Source organism: Phodopus roborovskii, unplaced genomic scaffold (genome assembly GCF_943737965.1).
Source record: "Phodopus roborovskii unplaced genomic scaffold, PHOROB, whole genome shotgun sequence".
NCBI classification, from domain to species: domain Eukaryota; kingdom Metazoa; phylum Chordata; class Mammalia; order Rodentia; family Cricetidae; genus Phodopus; species Phodopus roborovskii.
The window spans coordinates 15021133-15041779 of NW_026125052.1; the positions used below are offsets into that span (position 1 = coordinate 15021133).

At 41.9% G+C, this 20647-nt stretch overlaps 3 protein-coding genes across 3 annotated transcripts; all 3 read right to left on the bottom strand.

Annotated features, from left to right (window-relative positions):
• Nucleotides 1-816: 816 nt before the first annotated feature.
• Nucleotides 817-1291, bottom strand: LOC127215926 (keratin-associated protein 2-1). The gene has a single exon (XM_051176422.1). It carries the CDS (start codon nucleotides 1241-1243, stop codon nucleotides 851-853), a length of 393 nt encoding a protein of 130 aa, XP_051032379.1. The 5' UTR covers nucleotides 1244-1291; the 3' UTR covers nucleotides 817-850.
• A 4703-nt stretch (nucleotides 1292-5994) lies between these two features.
• Nucleotides 5995-6608, bottom strand: LOC127215898 (keratin-associated protein 2-1). Its single transcript, XM_051176371.1, has one exon. The coding sequence runs from the start codon at nucleotides 6591-6593 to the stop codon at nucleotides 6072-6074; it is 522 nt and encodes a 173-aa protein (XP_051032328.1). The 5' UTR covers nucleotides 6594-6608; the 3' UTR covers nucleotides 5995-6071.
• Nucleotides 6609-10774: 4166 nt separating this feature from the next.
• LOC127215936 (keratin-associated protein 4-7-like) lies at nucleotides 10775-16426 on the bottom strand. The gene is made up of 2 exons (XM_051176434.1): nucleotides 16087-16426; nucleotides 10775-11175 (listed from the first exon to the last, which is right to left on the bottom strand). Exons 1-2 carry the CDS (start codon nucleotides 16409-16411, stop codon nucleotides 10829-10831), a joined length of 672 nt encoding a protein of 223 aa, XP_051032391.1. The 5' UTR covers nucleotides 16412-16426; the 3' UTR covers nucleotides 10775-10828.
• Nucleotides 16427-20647: the final 4221 nt, after the last annotated feature.

A 20647-nucleotide genomic window follows, 5' to 3' on the forward strand; every position in this document is an offset into this window, starting at 1 on the left:
ATCATCAGCCACATTGGAAACCTTACTGCCATGGTGGTACTGCTTTCGGGGAATGAGAGAGTGGCTGATCCAGTGAATACAAAGGAATTCAGTGGTGAGAGTGTTCCTGGATACTCTTAGCTAACCCGATCATTGCATAGTTTTCTATGTTGGGAAGTAAGGGGGATACAACCTGGGTTTTCTTCTTTTTCTCCTGTGTATGGATCACTCATGAGTCATAATCACAATCTAAGATCTGCCTCAAATTTTCTGTCCCATCATCACAAAAGTCTGTGTCTTTAAACATGAGAGCCCATCAGCAAAATTGTCTGAGCTATTTGAATTCTTTTGACAATTATAGATGCTGCACCTCAAATGCTCTGAGGGGGGTGGTTCAAAATATATCCCTTAGAAACATTTTCCCTTGACTCTTCTCTTTCTGAACACTATAAGTTATTCTGTAAATGAGGTTGTGACTATCAAGAAAGAACACAGAAAGCATATGTGCTTCATCAGAAATAAAATTTTATTTTTTATCATGCTAAACCACAGGCTAAAATTATCATGACTAAAATATACTCCATCTGAATCCTGAAATAGAAAAGTTGCAGCGACTCAATGGGATCAAGCTTCATTAAAGAACTTCATCTTCGTTTACACATGTTTTTGAACCCAAGAATTCCGCTGATGAGAGCTAGGATGTGTCTAGAGGTATGCAGATGACCAGCTGCATATATGTGGGAAGTTGGATAGGCCTTTGCAGTTGAGTGAATTGTGGAAGAACAGGTGGGTTGCAAAGATGGCACCTCTCATCTGCTCCAGCAGGAGTAGGAAGAGTTCTGTTCATTGACAAAGTCATACATTAGATGGCTCAGCAGCAGGTGTTGCAGGGGGAGGTCCTGCAGGTGGTGCGGCAGGGAGCAGGCTGGCAGCAGGGGGGCCTGCAGCAGGGAGCCTGCACAGAGATGGGCTGGCAGCAGGTGGAGGCCCAGCAGCAGGGTCTGCAGACCACAGCTGTGCAGGAGGTGGGGCAGCAGGTGATGGGGCGACAGCAGCCCTGCTGCAGGCTGCAGGGGTCACAGCAGATGGGGCGGCGGCAGGGCTCACAGATGGGCCTAGTGCAGTGTGGCACACAGGTCACAGGGCGGCACACTGTGGTCTGGCAGGACACTGGGCGGCAGCAGCAGGGGTCTCTGCAGCAGCAGGGCTGGCAGCAGCCTCCACAGCTCTGGGAGGAGAAGGATCCACAGCAGGAGCCGGTCATGGTGTTGTCTGGGCTGGAGTGGGGCTGAGGAGTAGAGAGCAGTTGTGTGTTCTCAGGTGTGATGTCCCCTCTGGGTTTGGCTCCCTTTATATACCTGGCCAGTGCTGAGACATAAAGCTACTTCCTGGACTCATGGTTACCCAATGAAAAGAGAACCCTGGATTCAGTTGCCAGGCAACAATTCCAGTATCTGCAAGGATGCTTTTCTTTCCACCCTTCTACTATTTCCCTTGGAATGAATACCTGATAGTTTGTATCATCAGAACTATTGCTTACCTGTCATTTAATCCTTCTGGGCTAGGCCATGTGACAAACTGAAAGTCTGAAGGGCACACTACTGATGTCACTTTCCCCTTGTTCATAGTCTTTGAGAAGGTATGAGGCTATGATGCACATGAGTCATAAGCCTGGCTTCTGATTGACATTCAGACAAAGTAACAATTCCTGAAGAGCCAACCTGGTTCATAAAAGTAGATTGGTGTCTATTTTATTGTGGAAAGTATGGCCTAAGGCGTCCAAAAAAAAAAAAAAAAAGCTAATTGCCTTGCTTTTGGAGAGATAATTACCAGAGCATCAGAGTGGCTTTAAAGAAAGGAACCTGAATTGTTCTGTAATTCACACCATATCATGAGACACTGTGTGAACCGGGCAATTAGGGGGATGGAGAGAGAAAACTGAGCCCTGACATTTTTTAAATCACATTTTATAGACACACTTTGTAAGCAATTAAAGATAAAGATCTTCTCAAAGGTCAATCAGATTAAGCCAAGTGATTAATTCATTTCTGTCTTTTGAATCTCTTTTATGATTGCTATATTTCTGCTTTCTAAGTATAAGATAAACACTGCATGTTAAATTCTTTAAAATCCTTTGTAGGGCTGGTGAGATGGCTGTCTGGGCAAATACTCCTGCCACCAAGCCTGGCAGCTGGAGTTCAATACCCCAAAACCCACATGATGGGAAGAGAAAACAGATGCCCACAAGTTATCCTCTGACCTCCACCCTTACACCAGAACACACCTCTTCCCACAGACATGAGTGTGTACTTGCACATACACACAAAAATTAAACAGAATCCAGTGAAATGTGTGTGAAGGAATCAATCATCTTTCTGTGGTCAATACTGTAGTTTGTTGGCTGAGAATTTAGATTGCTTATAAAATATGAGATGGGATTATTACAAAATAGATAGAGAACCAGTGAGTAGATAAAGGACTTTGTGCTTCCCCACAATAACTAGGGGGCATAGAAATAAAGGAAGGGTAAGGGAGAAGGTGAATAATGGCACTGGACAAGGATTGCTGAGGATTTTGGGGTCAAATTTTTGTCTGAGTGTGTGTGGTTGCTAGTTTTGATTGTCATCTAGTGACACTATAGAGTCAACTGGGAAGGGAGGCTCAATGAGGGGTTGTTTAGATTAGGTCAGCCTGTGGCTATGCCTACAGGCTGTTTTTTTTTTTCTATTGGGTTGACTGAGATGGGAAGACAGACCTGGGATGTGAGTAGCACCATTTCATGGACTGAACCCTGGAGTGAATGAGAAGAACAGAGCTGAGCCCCACCCTGCTTGTGCTAACTCATTACTGCTCTTGACTATGGATGTAGTATGACCAGTGGCTTCAACTTTCTGTCACCTTGACTTCCCCACAATGATGAACTATCACCTGGAATTGTGCACCAAAATAAACCCTTCTTTCCTCAAATTGCCATAGTCAGAAATGTTGTAACAGCAAGAAGTAACTAATAAAATATCCCAATTTCAGGTAAGGGATATAAAGTGACCATTATGCCATTTCCTGTGGCAGAGGGGTCTTACATCTGTTTGACAGCCCATGCCAAAGACTGTTCTTTTGTAATCAGTCCTGTTTAGCTTATCTAGATGCCATTTCCTGCAGTGTTACCAGAATGCCAACACCAATAAGATCCTTTGATGCCCTCCCCTGTCTCTTTGCTGTTCTGCTGGGTGGGTGCTCTTGCTGACACACATTCAGAGGCAGGCTTGTTGAAAGGGGCTGTTCCCAACTTTATGACATGATCTTTTAAAGCCACATTGTTCCAATTCCAAGCATTCTGCAAGAGCATAATCACCAATGGGAACATGTGCATTTTAAACATAATGATAATTAATTGTGAGATTTTTGTGATTGGATTGGAAAAGAATGTAGTAACAGTGACTGTTGGTCCCGTAGGCCATGTCCTAATCTTGATAGTTTTATGATAAACTAGTTTGGTGGTTTCTAGATATCAGGAGATGTCTAAAATTCTGAAAAAAATATGTTTTGCATAGGGACTCCTTTCTTAGTAGCAATCTTAAAGTTACACTCCAATCATAGAGGTCATAAATAAGGATGAGGTGGGCTGAGGGAAAAGGGAAGCCTTATCTCAGGGCAGATGACATCTCCATAGTTCCAGTTTCCTCATCTGTGAAATGAAGTCTTCAGTATCTGGAGCTCTTCATGGACCACTTTATTATAACACCCATGCAAACAGAGAAAGAGATGCATATAATTAACCAAAAAGAGAAAAATAGTCAAATTGAAAAATACGGAAAAGCAATGGTCAGGGCTTTGATGGAAATTTTGGATTTATTTCAGTAACTAAAGAATATATATATATATATATATATATATATATATATATATATATATATCAGTCTATCATATATTTATCTAATATCTCTTAAGTTTAAATATTCATCTGCCTAAAGTCAGGAAGATTAAGCTACTATCTTGGTATCTCTTTCTGCTTTTAGATCTAAGTTCCCTTGAATGGGTAAGTATAAAAGACTTTCAGATACACATATTACTCTACTGTGGTTTTTTTCCCTCTGTTTATTCAACTCTTCTCAGAAGTTCTAGAGTCTAGAGCTCATGTCTATTGGTTTTAAAACTAAGACTCAGATCAATAGCAGATTTGTTGCCCTGAACTTGCTATCTCCAGGGATCAGATTGGTGACTATCCCAATTGTTATCAGGGAGCCTTTATACAGTAACTGATGGAAAGAGATGTAGAGAAGACCCACAGCCAAACATTAGGTGAACTCAGGGAACCCTGCTGAAGAGAGGGAGGAAAGATTGTAGGAGCCAGAGGGGTCAAGGACATCACAAGAAAACCCACAGAAACAACTCAGAGTCGAAACAGGGAGCCTGCATGGGACTGACCTAGGTCCTCTACATATATGTGACAGTTGTGTAGCTAGACCTATTTGTGGGACTCCTAACAGTGGGATCAGGAGCTGTCCCTAACCCTTTTGCTGTGTCTTGGGAATCTATTCTTCATATTGGATTGCCTTGCCCTGAGTTAATACAAGGGAAGGTGTTTAGTCTTACCACAACTTGATATGTCATGCTTTGATTATACCCATGGGAGACCTGCCCCTTAAGCAGGAGGATTGGATGGGGAGGGGCCAGATGGGATGTGGGGGGGGAATGGGAGAAAAGGTGGAAGGAGAAATTGTGGTCAGTATGTAAAATAAATATAAATTAAAGATTATAATACATTTTAAAGATTCCTTTTCATTCTAAGTTCATATTAATCTGATACCAAGGTATATTGAGACTAATTAGAAAATGCATTTCTGCCAGTGGGTGTAAAGTATTTCAGAAAAAAAAATATTGAAACAAGTGAGTAAGATCTTCCCCTGAATTCTCTCTGACCCTCAGTGATTTGCTTTGAACCAGTAAGCATGTTTTTGTTTTGTTTGTTTGTTGTTGTTTTAAGACACAATATAACTAGTACAAATAGTGACACTGGGCACTGAATGTGTGGTCTGTAGAAGTCATTCACCTTTTCCAGAGATCTTTGTTGAGAATTACTAAATGTCCCATTCTACAGTGTCATCCCTAGGTAGGTGAGCCTGGACGCGGGAAGTAGCTGTGGAAGCCAGAAGGAGCCAGCCGGTAAGTAGTGCTCCTCCTTGTGCTCCCCTGCTTCAGCTCATGCCTGGAGCATCTGCCCTGGCCCCTCTTGACGGTGACTGTAACCTGTAAAATGAAGCAACTCTTGTCCGAGTTGCTTTTGGCCATAGTGTTTATCACACAGCAGCATGAAGCAAACAAAAAGTTAGAGGAGTTAAGAGGAAATCAAGCACCAGCCATTGTACCAAACACCGAGCTCTGTCTGTGCAACCAAGGCCTATCGGCCATCTCAAAGGCAGACACTAGATCATCTCAGTGCAGTGCTTTATGGGCAGTGAGGTAACTCAGGATGCTTCAGAAATACCACGGTGTACCTACTGCCGCCTGGTTTCATGCCAGTGGATGTGCACATGAGCATGTGCGTTTTTGGTGGTTTGAGGTTTAAGACACATCGGCTGAAGAGACTGAGATGATTCTTAGAAATGGAGCAGAGGTAAGTACACAAAAGGAGAGGAAAGAATGTTTGAGAGAAATGACAGAGCTTTGGTTTCCTTGTGCAGAGTCTAGATTCCTGCTCATCTGTATACTCTAATAGCATATACCAATGAATGAATCAGGAGTGTGGCAATTGAAATGCCAGAAAAATCATTTTATTGAAACAGTGAGCAACACATGGCAAGGACATTAGTGGGGATTTGAATTGCTTGGATCATAAGGGCTTGAGATGGGCTTGTCCAGTCCATCCTGGGTACCTCTGAAGGGGATTTATCATCCATGGAAATGCCTGCCGATACAGATGTCTGCCAACTTGGCATAGGACAGGAATGACAATGTCCTTATTTCGCATTGTATTCAGGTTGCAGAATGTTAAATTGTTGTCACCTTTGGGGAAAAGTACTTTCTGTCAATGTGATTAAAAGCCCAAATAGGTGTGTAGGTGATGGGACATCCTTGGTGAGGATGCCAGGAGCTCAGCAGCAGGTGTTGCAGGGGGAGGTCCTGCAGGTGGTGCGGCAGGGAGCAGGCTGGCAGCAGGGGGGCCTGCAGCAGGGAGCCTGCACAGAGATGGGCTGGCAGCAGGTGGAGGCCCAGCAGCAGGGTCTGCAGACCACAGCTGTGCAGGAGGTGGGGCAGCAGGTGATGGGGCGACAGCAGCCCTGCTGCAGGCTGCAGGGGTCACAGCAGATGGGGCGGCGGCAGGGCTCGCAGATGGGCCTAGTGCAGTGTGGCACACAGGTCACAGGGCGGCACACTGTGGTCTGGCAGGACACTGGGCGGCAGCAGCAGGGGTCTCTGCAGCAGCAGGGCTGGCAGCAGCCTCCACAGCTCTGGGAGGAGAAGGATCCACAGCAGGAGCCGGTCATGGTGTTGTCTGGGCTGGAGTGGGGCTGAGGAGTAGAGAGCAGTTGTGTGTTCTCGGGTGTGATGTCCCCTCTGGGCCGGGTCCCTTTATATACCTGGCCAGTGCTGATGACTGCCAGGCACAAGATCATTCTTGTAAATCCTCTGGCCAATTAAGAGAAGAGTTAGTGTTGACTAATGGTATTTCTCCCCCTCCATACATATCATGCATATATATCACAAATATTTCTTCATTTCTTTTGTGGTTTATTCTTACTAAATCTAAACTCTGGATTCAATTATGAGATTGGAATGTTTCTAAGTCATCAAGGAGGAAAGAATTTGTGTCTAATCCAGATATGGTCTAACCACTCTCTCCTGGCTCTGACATCATTTTGTCTTCAAAGACTCTCCAGGTTGCCATCCAAGCAGTGACTTGCTCTCTAATACACACATGACAGCAGTGGATTAATAGTGCCACTGTAAACATACCAATCCTTGCCTGCTTCCCAGAGAACTCCTAGCATATACCTCTGTCAGGCATGTGGTTTTACATGTGAAGATGAAGGCCCACAATGGCATTTTCAGCCTGTCTCACTGGTTTGATCACTCTCTCTTGCTGAGGATCAGGGCTTTCCTGTCCTGGCTGTTGTTTTCTTCTTGACCTGGAATGCCCTGCTTGTCCTTAGAACCTGAACTCAACTTCCATCTTGATCATAAATAAAGATTCCTTGTGATTTTTATCTTTGGGATTTATTTAGGATTAGTCATTGCATCAGTAGAATCCAGGAAAGGACCGTGGAGCATCTATAGGTCAGTCCCTTCCCTCATTTACAGTTGTAGGGTTTACTGAGGTCACACAGTGAAGTTGTAGTGTGAGGTCTGAGCCCCGAGTCCCCTTACTCTTTACTGATGAAATAGTCTCTGCCCTGAGATCTTTACTGTTCTGTAAACTGAGATTTTATCAAAGTAAGTAGGAATTTTCCTTTTATGTATATGTAGGATTGCTAAGTGATCTCATCAGTGGAGTGGGGAAACTTTTGACCACAGAAATAGCTAACTTCTGGGCCACAGAAATAGCTAACTTCTGGGCAAGGACCAAGACCAGAAGGTTCTCTCTGAAGGTCATCAAAACACAACCCCATTATTGATACCCTTGTTTTCCAAGGTGTCATTATTCATCATGATTTAATAGTCTGGAGGCTTTTAATCACTGTACGAGTTTCATATTCCTTGGCTGTAGAGCTGTCCTTATTGAGTTACTTTTATTAACCAACTAATTGCTGATCTCAGTTATGTCCAAATTGTAGTATACTCCCTCTGGGTAGTGTGTTCGGCGTTAAAGTGGTGGACATGACTTCACTGTCTTACCCACATAAAGCCACACAGATGTTATGACAGGTTCTTGGCCCTGCAGGTCCCACCACCCTTGAACCCCAAAATGAACACACAGAGACTTATATTAACAGCTGTTTAGTGGCTAGAGCTTTTTATTGGCCAGCTCTGTCTTAATTATTAATCCATTTCTATCAATCTATGTATTGCCACAAGGCTGTGGCTTACCTGATAATGCCTGGCATGTTGTTAACTCCTTTGGCAGCATGGTGACTCTTTCTGGCCTACTTTTCCCAGAATTCCCCTCTTCTCCTAGTCCCACCTATGTCCTTGCCTCTATTTGCCACAGCGTTTTATTCATCAACCTATAAGAGAAACCTGTATACAGAAGGACAACCCCCATCACACAGATCATATAGGTGGCAATGAAACTGGTGGTTCCCAAGTCTGTGGCTTGGACAGTCCTTAGAGAAATCTCTTTGAGAGTAAATGAACCACCACTAACCCACAGCAGCAGATGGAGTCTGCTTTGGAGGGAGTCATTTGTCTGGTTTCACTAGATGTCAGTCAAATGGATATTCTGGGGTTTCTGTCCTTGTCAGCGTGCCAGCTGTGCTTAAAACCTTTAACTTCCAGACTTATTTCAGTTTCTCTTACAAAATTTCAAATCATTATTCATGGATCAAGGAAGCAGAGAAGATATCGTATTTTTTTTTTTTTTGTTTACTCATGATTATCTCAGTGTCAGATTCTAACTGACAAGAAGTTTCCACCTCCCATGAGCAGCTGGTCTTGGTGTTCAAATCCCTGGGCAATCTGGAGCTCTCATTTCTCCCATCTTATTTCTCTTAAATACAAAAAGCATTTGATACCTGTGATCTCTCCCCTACAAACAGCTGTGGCCACAATTTTCTGATCATAACTCATATAAGTGAGGAGCCCACATGAAGGGTTGCTGTGACTTACTCAAATAAGCAAGACAGCAAGGAAAGGACTCAAAGGGCTGGTGCCAGCTTACCACAAATTTAGTCTGCCTGAGTGCCAGTTGGCCAGAGGGGTCTCATCTTCTGTGGTTTAATGATTTTCTGTGACCAACAGCATGGTGGAAATGATGTTTGTCAAGTACCTAGCTGACAAATGGTTTGTATGTCTGTCCCTCAAAGGCCCATGTGTGAAAAAGACTGCTACCTTTAAAAGGCCCATAAGGTAGTCCCTAGCTAAGATGATATTAAAGGGTAATTGGGCCATGAGAAGGGTAACTGCATCACAGGCTGTATTAGTTATGGTTTCTGTTGCTGTGAAGAGTCACCATAACCACAGCAGCTCTTAGAAAGAAAAATATTTAATTGGGGCTGGCTTACAGTTTAGAGGTTTAGCCCATTATCATCATGGTAGGAGGCATGGCAACATGCAGGCAGACATGGTACTGGAGAAGAAACTGGGAGTTCTACATCTGGATCAGCAGGCATCAGGAAAAGAATGACACTGGGCCTGGCTTGAGCTTCTAAAACCTCAAAGCCCAACTCCAGTGACACACTTCCCCCAACAAGACCACACTTCCTTATAGTGCCACTCCTCTGAGCCTATGGAGACCGCCATTTTCAAACAACCACACTGGACTAACTCATTGGTGAGCTTCAGGCTTAAAGAGCTATTAGAACAGGGCCTGGTTGGATAGCTGTGTACCACCACACATGGCTATGACCAAGTTTTTAAACTCCTCAAAAAGAGGAAATGAACTTGGGAATTCCAGCCTTCAGGGTGTGTGTCTGTTAGAATATACTAAGAGTGAAGATGCTTGAGTTGCAAAGACCCTAGGGACCACATTCTAAATAAAACATTGCTGACTATCCAGGTGAGTCATGTGACCATAATAATACAACAAAATGTGACTCTCTTCATAGCAGAACTCAATGAGTAGTGCAACTTACTTTGTGGTTTATTCTGAAATGTTGCTTTGTTAAATGGAAAACATTGAGGATATTATTTTTACATTAATTAATCAGTTACTTAGTTGAGACATGGCCTTGCTGTGTAGTGATGGCTGACCTAATACTCATTATGTAGCCCAGTTGCCTTAAACTTATTATGAGTCTTCTGCCTCAGCTTCTTTGCATACTGGAATTACAGTCATTCACCACCACACTGCATTACTAAACTCTTAAAAGAAGATTTTTTTTTTTGTATTTCATTGGCATGTACTTTTTTCCCCTCAAAAATTCCATTTTACATTCTTCTACAAAATAGAGCTGATGGCTTAAAAGATATAATGTACCAAGGGTATAAGTATTTTAATTAAGAACAATGATGTAAATTAAAAATTTCCTAAATTTGAATACTAAGAACCACACATATAGACTTTTTTTTTATTGCTGTGAAGAGACCCTATGACCACAGCAACTCTTTTAAATGGAAAAAATTACTTTAATTGGGGTAGCTTGCAGAGGCCAAAGATGGGCAGAGCTGGAGTTGCAGGTGATTAACATGGATGCTGGGAACTAATCTCAGGTACTCTGCAATAGCAGAAATTGCTCTTAAGCAGCCAGACCTAAGTCCCCAATTATTTAGTACAATGGTATGGAAGACACAAAGGACAGGACCAATGAATTCTTACATGTAGAAAGTTTATTAGAAAGAAGAGAAACAATAGGACATAAGAAGTTCATTTTAGAAAAAAAAAATTACAGAATATACCTAAGCCCTCAGTGCTATGGTTGGAGAGTCAATGTTAAGACTGGGGTTGTAGAATAACTGGGAATAACAATTTAGAGCCACAAAGTTAATCAATTTGGAGAACTGGGATTAATTTTTTTGGCCCATGAAGTTCAAATTAATTTCTACATTGTACTAACATTAGAAAGAAATGGTAGCAAAAGGAGAGAATGTAAAGTGAGCCAGGATATTCTGCCTCATCCTGGGGAGGATGGAGGGGCCACGGGAATTGTGCAGACCATCCTGCTAAATGATGTTAAACAGATTCCTTGTGTGCTAAGGGTTCACATGGAAGAATGACATATATCTGCAAGGGGGAAATGAGCCTAGAGCAGGGATCTCAGCAGCAAGGGGTGGCACAGCACATGGGGCGGGGGCAGGTGGAGATGACGCAGGTGGGGCGGTAGCAGGTGCTGTGGCAGCAGACCTGACCACAGACTGGACGCAGGCAGCAGCAGGGGCGGCAGCAGGGGCGGCAGCAAGGACTGCAGCAGCTGGAACCACCACAGGAGGGTTGACAGCAGCTGGAGATGCAGCAGCTGGGGCGGCAGCAGGGGCGGTAGCACACAGACTGGCAGCAGCTGGGTCTGCAACAGCTGGGTCTGCAGCAGCTGGGCCTGCAGCAGCTGGACACACAGCAGCTGGGGCGGCAACAGCTGGGGCGGCAGCAGCTGGGCTGGCAGCAGCCTTGGCCACAGCCCTCCTCAGAGCAGATGGAGCCACAACAGGAGTTGACCATGGTGTGAGAGGTGGAGGTTCTGGGTGGGTTTACAAGAGAGTGAAGGTATTGGGTTTGAAAGTCTCCCCCACACACCTATTTATACCCCATTGAATACCTTATATGACCACGTCATTATTTCCTTGTTAGTATTTTCCTTCTTGGGAAACTTAATCATTTAATTGCATAATTGTAATGTTTCTGGTTAAATACTCCAAAAGAAAGAAAACAAGGCATTTTATTTTCCGGTTGGCTCCCATATTTGCAACTGGAACACTCATTGCATTTTTTCCATAATGGATCGCTTTTTTCCTTTTTTGCAAGTAACTTGTCATGTGACTCTTTGGCATTTTGTTTTCTAAATGTGAAAATCCCTCCTGTGTGTCCACTGTTTCTTGCAAATTCTGGACATTTTTTCCCCCACAAATTCTAGTATGTCTTTCACTGTCAGGGAATGTTCTATCCGGGTGAGATTAAGGGAAGGAATTAGAAAGAAAGACCATTTAGAGGGAGGCTGTCCCATCTCCCATGGGGGTGAGGGTGATCTTGTGTGTCTGCTGGAGGATTGGGGAGATGGTCAGACCTGAGAAAGTTCTGAATTGTCAGGTCTCATTCCAACCTCTTAACCTGAAGGACTTGTAGTTGTTCAACCACTTAGAAATCATAGAAACTCATTTTCTTTTTCTTCTTTTCCTGTATGTCTTCCTGGAAAATGATTATGCCTAAGGAAATTTTATTCATCTTTTAATTGGGAACCTGCACAGTATATTTTTCACTCACAGAGGCATCCAAAATATATACAGAGTAGGGTACTATACTTCATTAGTATTTTACTACATTTATTTATTACTTAGGGTGTTTGTGTGTATGGGTATACTCACCATGTAGGTCCCAGGGATGGAACTCCAGCCACTGAGCGTGGCAGCACCTGCTGAGTCACCTTGATGGTCTGAATTTTTTTATTAAATATGTAAACAACATTTTGAGTTTCTAACTTTGTCAATATATATGCAAGAGTTTTGTCTGGGATATTCTAGGCATACAGCAGGTATATCCTCATGCCTTTCTGTAAGTGGCTGGATAAGACACAGACAGAGGGAAACACTTGGCACAAAATAAAGAATTCCAGTGAGTTTAATGAAACATCTAAAATCAAAGTGTGCAGTATGCGAAGGTGGTCCATGTGTCCTCGGCAGAAATATAGTCTGTAAAATGTCGCTGTGTATCAAGCATTGTGTGAATTGTGTTGTGTTTCTTTTGTTTTTAATGCAGTTCTATGAGGTTCTGTGCCCTCTTCTTTTAATGGAAGAGCTTAAGGAAGCAGAGAGAGGCTAAAACTAAAATGTGTGTCCAAGAGGAAACACAGTGAGCTGAACGTGCCTCTGAGTAGCAAAGGAAGTGTGAAGACTCAAGCTTGCAAGCCTTTGCCGGTCTTGTTTCATCTTCTTGGAATGCTTCTGGTCAGCTCTGCAAACCCTTCTTCATCCGTCAAGGCTCACCAGAGATGTTTCCTCCTGCACGGTGTCTGTCCTCATAAAGGACCCTCTTCAGATGTCATGAAGACCCTGCACTGTGCTTCTAACTCAGCACATTCTACTTTATGATAGATTATGATAGAGGTTTGCTGGGTGGATGGAAGTGTAGACACGCAGATATATATATATATATATATATATATATATATATATATATATATACACACACACACACACACACACACACACACACACACACACACATATATATATATACATGGAAACAATCCCAAAGTGGATCACAATCCTCTTTAAGAAAACTGTATTTATCTAATCCATTTTTTGGTCAAATGTTCATATTGTTTATGAGGCAGCATTTGTGGTGACATGCCACCAAAAAAAAAAAAAAAAAAGAAAGAAAAAAAGAAAAAGGCTAGTAGGAAGTATCAGAAAATTTGATTTGCACAGGGAGATATGTTTTTAGATTTCTATTACTACCGTGCTTAACTCACATGTTTATAGGCATTGGTTGAGGGTAGGACAAAGGCACTACCAAACAGTAACACTGGTTGTTTTTTGCCCTTAGACTTCCCAGTTTTAGTCTTACTGCTAAGAAAACTATTAGCCATAAGTACTTCTGAGCATCCCCTGACTTTGCTTGAGTTTTACATCCTATGGAATCCTAGACGAAGACTCCACCCCAGAAGATACAAGAGAGGAATTGGGGAAAATGAACAGAAGATGAGAAAAAAGTCTAAAACATTTGTGTTAATGATGGGGTCATATCATAGGCTACAGGGTGCAGATCTTGGGAAGTGTCTAAGCCTAGATGCATTCGGCTGCCAAGATAGTCTCCTCAGAATATCTTAGAGGACCAACTGGGTATTAGTATTAACCACGAAGTTAGTATAATATGAATTTGTGAAAGCAGATTGATATCTTACTTCATAGAATATACTCATCATTCTTACTATAAATATTAAAAAAATGCAAATAAACATGCCTACCCACACACTCAGTCTGGATGGGAGTAAGTACCAACATTTCCTGAAGTATATAAAATAATATTTACATAAATGACAACATAAGTAATGTACAACAAAAGCTAGGTGTATGAGTAAATGCTGTCTATTCACTGTGTATATGAATGTGTTTAATAAGTTTGTAATGCATGCCAATGGCTCTTGAATGAGATTAGCAATGACTCATGGTCACAGCATTACTTTTGGTCACAGACTTTTTTTTTTGTGTGTGTGTGTTGTTTTAAATTTTAAAGACTGTGTGTGTGAGAGAGAGAGAAGGGTAGGGTTCCTATATAAACTTTATAATTTTCATCATGGATTATGTACAATGTGTTTCTGTCATTCATTTACTTATATTCTTATTTCTACCAGGCACCAAAAGATTGAACATTCATTTTAATGAATGGTTCCAGATCTCAAGCCATCTGTTATGAGTGGGTTTTGGATACAGGTGGAAATCTTCAGAAAGCTCATGCTGAGACAGAAAGCAGCATGCTGGAGCTTCACAGAGACATGCTGTGAGGATCAACCATCATGGAAGGGAAGGGTCAAGTAGGATTGGATGCTGGGAAAAAAAAAGAAAAACAAGCTGGAAGGCCACCTCATGGGCAGGCTTAGTTGGTCTTCTGGGGAGTTCAGAAAATGGAAAGGCATTCTTTACAGTCTCTAAATGGAGGAGAAGAATGTGGTTCTCTATCATGCCACCCTGGAAAAGGAGGGCAGCCTTGGAGAAAACTTACTACCCCCAGCCTTCACTTACATCCTGTCTGCCTCAGAAGTGGTTCCCTATACAGGGGTAAGAAAGCCCATTGACTCATGAAGCCCTCATGAAGCACACATGTGGAGATAAGATTCACCACACCTGGCTGGAGCAGAAGATATAAAGACTAAGCCATCCACTGGCTGTTTGTAGTCTCCCAAAGAGACTAAAAAGCAGTGTGAATTGTGTTTAGTCTTCCCTGATCTCTCCTGTTTATATTTAGAGCTGCTCTGTCATTGTAATTCCTTTAGAAAACTAGGCAGTGATTAATGCCATTTCAGTTCTGTTGGAAGTTTGACTAACCTGTGTGGTTTGCTTTTAAGTGTACTGAAAATACAATCCACATTTAGGCAGTCATGTTGGTGAGATTTGTGGGTGCAGCTTCTGATGCTTCCAGGAGACACACTGTCACAGTAAACTTCCTGATCCCCTGGCTCTTACAATATTTCCATCCTTTCTTCCACAACATTCCCTGAGCCTTAGGTGAGCGAGTGTTTAATAGATGCATCTATTGGGACTAGACACCACAACTCTGTATATTGATGGGTTACTGTTTTCTGTAGTGGGCTCAACAAGTCAGATCTTGGAATAAACACATACAGTTACTACTGATGAAAAAGAGGAGTGGATTTGAAGGAGAGTGGGTGGGGTATATGGAAGGATTTGGAGGGGGAAATATTGTAACTCAAATACAAACTCAAAGATTAACTAAATGAAGACAAAAAATACATTTACCCAGGAAGCCTTTGTAAAGGTTTCTTTCTCTCTTCTTTTGTAATTTTTAAATATTCACTCTCTCCCTCCCTCTCTCTCTTCCCTCCCTCCCCTGTCCCTACCCCCGTGTGTGTGTGTGTGTGTGTGTGTGTGCGTGCGCGCGTGCGTGCGTGCGTGCATGCATGCACACACATGCGTGCAGTTGCCATAGCATACATGTAGTCAGAGAACAACATGTGGGAATCAGTTCTCTCCTCCCACAATGTGAGGTTTGGAACTCTGATAGTCAGACTTGTTAATTAAGTGCCTTTATCTGCTGAAACATTCCTCTTGCCCCATTTTTTATTTACACATTTACTTTAAAAAAGAAAGAAAGAAAATAACAATCACATTCACTTTTCAGTACCCAGGTGGTGGATGTTTATTTTTATTAGAAATAGCAAAGTATGAACATTTTTGCAAAGACTCCAAAAGATACTTTATTGGCATTTAATGGCAGAAGGGTTAAAATTTGTGGTCCTACAAGTGCCAGGAATAATTTAAATTCCTCTGGCATGATAAACAGATAAAAAGACAAGGTGAGGCACGTGGGGGAGACCTGTTAAGTTCCTGGGAGATTTTTGATAAATTCATTCTATGAGGAAGAACTTGGAACAGAAGTCAGAATGTGCACACGGAACAACTGACTTCTGGGATTCCGGAAACCAAGTCCCTGGAACACTACATGTTTTCCAGAAGGGAAGACATCCCCTGTAGAGAACGAGGAGATGAATGGTGCATTCAAAGCCAAGATTCAGCAGCAAGGGGTGGCACAGCACATGGGGCGGGGGCAGGTGGAGATGACGCAGGTGGGGCGGTAGCAGGTGCTGTGGCAACAGACCTGACCACAGACTGGACGCAGGCAGCAGCAGGGGCGGCAGCAGGGGCGGCAGCAGGGGCGGCAGCAAGGACTGCAGCAGCTGGAACCACCACAGGAGGGTTGACAGCAGCTGGAGATGCAGCAGCTGGGGCGGCAGCACACAGACTGGCAGCAGCTGGGTCTGCAACAGCTGGGTCTGCAGCAGCTGGACACACAGCAGCTGGGGCGGCAGCAGGGGCGGCAGCAAACAGACTGGCAGCAGCTGGGTCTGCAGCAGCTGGACACGCAGCAGCTGGGTCTGCAGCAGCTGGGCTGGCAGCAGCCTTGGCCACAGCCCTCCTCAGAGCAGATGGAGCCACAACAGGAGTTGACCATGGTGTGAGAGGTGGAGGTTCTGGTCGGGTTTACAAGGTGGTTAGAGTTCCTAATCTGGTCTCTCCCCTTGCTGTCTCTTGCTTTTATACCTGGGTGAGGGCTTCAAACCATGTGACTCTTGTTTGTATTACAGAAGAGCAGTTAGTTTTAGTCAATTAGTTGTGTTTATATATAGAAAGGTGCTGCTTCCCTTTCCTGCTGCATTCCGTACTATTTAATTTGGCAATGCTAAGAGAATCAGCTTTCCTTTTCTTCCTTTGATATATCCCCCAAATTGAACACAGTCCATGACTTTTTCTCCTCGGGTTAAGTGTTAATTCTTTATGTGTGGCCTTATCCTGAGGTAATATGTTCAGAACAGACATTGTGGTGCCTACATCTCTGGGAGCAATATGTTAGAAGCAGGCTTTATGGCATACTGGTGAGAAGATAGGATGGACTATTGGTATTTTGGGGGTGTGGAGGAGGTAGCTTGCAATTAGCAAAGAATATTGTATTTTCCACCTGGTCAGTCAGATGTGAGCAAACTTAGTGAAGGTTCTATCAATTTCATTTTATTTAATCTCTCCAAGGTGAAAAAATTTTGTAATGATGATTACTCTTGAATAGCAAAATCGTGTTGGCATGACGAGTCCTTAAAAATTGTTAAATTACTAGTGTTAGGTTTTTCAGAGTAGCATGTCTTATGGGCATGTTTTGGTCAACCTTTTTAAGTCAACAAACCCAATGAGTATGTGCAATACAGTCATCTTAATATATTGTCTATATGCATGAAATTCCCAAAGAATAGATAAATTTTTTAAAAGGTATGTCTTTTTCATATTCTGAGTTATTCTTCTCCTTGACAATGTATATTGGAGAAGTTTTGCTTGAGATAAGATAGAAATAAAGGCAGCCAGGCGTTGATGGCACATGCCTTTAATCCTAGCACTTGGGAGGCAGAGGCAGGTGAATCTCTGTGAGTTCGAGGCCAGCCTGGTCTACATAGCTAGTTCCAGGACAGGCTCCATAACAAAAACAAAAACAAAAACAAACAAACAAACAAACAAAAAAGACATAAAGTTTCACTTGCATCTTAAAAATGATTAAGGGGACAGGATATATCCATGGTAAAGAGCTTGTCAGTTATTTACAAAGTTGTTGGACTAGTCAATAAAATAACAATTAGGTATTTAAATCTCCCCATTCCCAATGAAGATGTGATAATCTTGCTAGTTAAAATTAGTTGAATACCTACTGTGTGCTAGGAATGTTTGGTGTCCTCTGTAATTGTTATCTTATTAACATTTTTCAAGGACTCTGTGAAGTGGGTGAAATTCTTGTTAATTCCTTACACATGAAGGGACTGGGGTCCCAAAAGGATTAAAAGGACACAGCCAGTCTCTCATAGGGTATGAAGAATGATAATCTGGTGTCATTTCTTATACCTAGAATATTCTATTTGCCTAGAATGTTGTTTTCTTCCTTGTCAAGTTAGCAAACTCTTACTCATCCTTCAATACCCAACATAGCTCACTTCTGACCTCTTGATATCTACTACACTCAACTGAACATTTCTTTCACTATTGCTTCAATTCTAGGGTATCACATCATATCAGAACTTTTTTCTTTTCTTTTTGCTTTTCCAGTGTATAGCCTAAAAGGTTTTAGTCTAAAGAAAATGTCTCACTTGCATTTATTAGCATGGTACCCAGTCATAAGTGAGAGATCAGTTGAGTGAATATACTATGTATTAAAAACAAATGCACTTACCAATGACAGAAATAATCTATTTGGGTGGAGAAGAAAGGAAGAAACATTCAGATGATGAACACAGGCCTATGTTTGGGCTTTTGGTGGGCTCAAGACAGTGCTCAGTGAGTAGGATGGAGAGAATTTAAGGATTTTCATGAATTTATATTGAATGTCGTGTCATCGTTCATGGGGAGAAAAGTGCGAGCAACACCCAGGCCTTAAGTATTTGGAGATGTGAGAATGGCAGGAAGCAGGAAGAACCCTGAGGTGGTGGTTGCATGAAAGGGGTAAAATGTTGAATGTCTAGGGTTGTAAGAATGAATATAGAAAGGAGGAAGAACATTGGTTTGATAGACATCTCAATGAAGTTAACTGGAGTTAGTTACAAAGGCAGAGATACAAGGAGCCTCATCATGCGAGAAGTTTCATATGCTTCTGTTTCATGCATGTGAACAGACACACTTTTGCAGTCAAATCTTTCCTGATAGTGTTGGCATGAAAAAAAATACACACTAGTGATCAGGATACATGTTATACATCTATAAAATTGTGAAAGAACAAACACAGCAAAAAAATTAAAAAATACTGCACGATAAGCCATCACAAACAGAATAAAAATAGAAATAGAGAAAGAGAGAGAGAGAGAGAGAAAGAGAGAGAGAGAGAAAGAGAGAGAGAGAGAGAGAATGTAAAGAGCTTCCAAGATAAATGAGAAGGAATCCATGCTTGGTATTATAGTATCAGTTGAAAACTGTCTAGAAATGTATCTATAGACAAGTGGTACTCTCAGCCTTAAACAGAGAAACTTTTCTTTGTAGCCAATAGTAATGAAGGCAGAGATGTACAGCTGCTCCAAATGCCAAGAATACATGCTAGCTGAATGCACAGCTCTAAAAAAGACTCTCACACCATATCCTGTAAGGCTCAGGGGACATCGTCAAAATGTGGACTAGAAGATTGTAAGGAGAATGTAAGATTGGAAAGGTGAGAGAGAACGGTTGTGGACCGCCATTCTCTAAGCAAGGAACAACAGCCTGCTAGTAAGGACTCACAGCATTGTTCTTACCCCCTCCAATCCTGCACAAGACTGGCCTTTTGAGCAATCAGTCATGGACGATGGCAGGACTCTAATCATTCTCGCTGAACTATTGTCTACTGATAGATTCTAGGCGAGTCGTAGTCATTGCCTTTATTTCCTTACTGCTGAGTAGACGAGTCTCCAGTGAGCACCAAACTCATTAGCACACAGATAGGCCCGGTTTAACTCAGTGTGCCAAAAAGACATAAATGAGGGAGAGGGTGGGGTTGAGAATAATCAGAATGTATGAAATTGTCAGAGACCAGATTTAATTAATAAAAATGCAAAAATATTAAAAATTAACTAATTAAAGCATGACACAACTTCAGACACTGAACGTTTGTGATAAGTGGTTTATAATTGTGCTTGACTCCCATTTTCCAGGACGGCTTGAAATGTCCTTAAAAGGCACAGAACAGATAAACAGATTTAGTATTTGATAAGGCACAGAACAGATAAACAGAGAAGCTAGTTATTCATCTAACTGTCGAAAGGAGCACATTTATAGTTATTTTCTGATATTATTAGACAAGAGCTACATTTTTGTGGGCTTTTTGTTCCATTTTCTTTTGTTGTTTTTGGCCTTATTGTTTGTTTTGACTCTCATATTTGTTTTCCTCTTTTTACACAAAGTTTACTGGGAAGGGAGCAGAGGAGGAGAACAAGGGGGAGGGAAAACATCGGTGAAATATTTTGTATGAGAAAAATTTAAAAAAGATGAGACAAGAAATAACATAATAATGATAATAATAATAACCCTGTTGATATTTGAGATGGATGTGATAGCTCTTATTAAATGGAATTGATTATTTAAGGGTTAAAAAATAGATTAGAAAAAAGATCAGCTGCTAAAGGGGGAAAAAGATGTTTCAGACAAAGATGCATGACAGGGAGAAGAAAAGTGAAAACTTTGAGGCCTTGAAAATACTTGCAGATAGGGGAATAAGTCATATGCCTGATGGGAGATGCCATTCCGTAAATATGTTTCTCTTATTAGTTAATGAATAAAGAACTGTTGGCCAATAGGAAGTAAGATAGGTGGGACTAGGAGACAAGGAGCAATGCCCCAGGTGATCCAACATTCAGAACAGCTGGGACAAGGCAGCATTAAAGACTACTACAGCCAGGACTTCTACATCTTAGGATTCCCCAAGACAGTCCCCCCTACCAACAGGAAGCAGTTTGGAAAGAATGATGCCCAAATTCCCAAATATTGTTTATAAATGTTTATTTTCCATTTAAATGGGATTGGTTATAAATGACCACAACCAATCCTTTTAAAGGTAAAAAGGGAATTATGTTATAGATATAAATACTTTGTTTTGGATTATTTTCATTTATTGGTACAATTAAAGGCTAATTTTGTTTTTAAGGATTTACTTGTCTGTTGTTTTGGTGTTGTTTTGCTTCTCTAGACAGGGTTT

Excerpts from the sequence above, each read along its gene's own strand:
- LOC127215926 (XM_051176422.1), bottom strand. The coding sequence starts at position 1,243 with ATGACCGGCTCCTGCTGTGGATCCTTCTCCTCCCAGAGCTGTGGAGGC.
- LOC127215898 (XM_051176371.1), bottom strand. The coding sequence starts at position 6,593 with ATGATCTTGTGCCTGGCAGTCATCAGCACTGGCCAGGTATATAAAGGG.
- LOC127215936 (XM_051176434.1), bottom strand. The coding sequence starts at position 16,411 with ATGGTCAACTCCTGTTGTGGCTCCATCTGCTCTGAGGAGGGCTGTGGC. Across the intron at positions 11,176-16,086 it reads CCGCCCCTGCTGCCGCCCCT|GCTGCTGCCAGCCCAGCTGC; the intron begins GCTGCTGCCTGC and ends GCTGTGGCCAAG.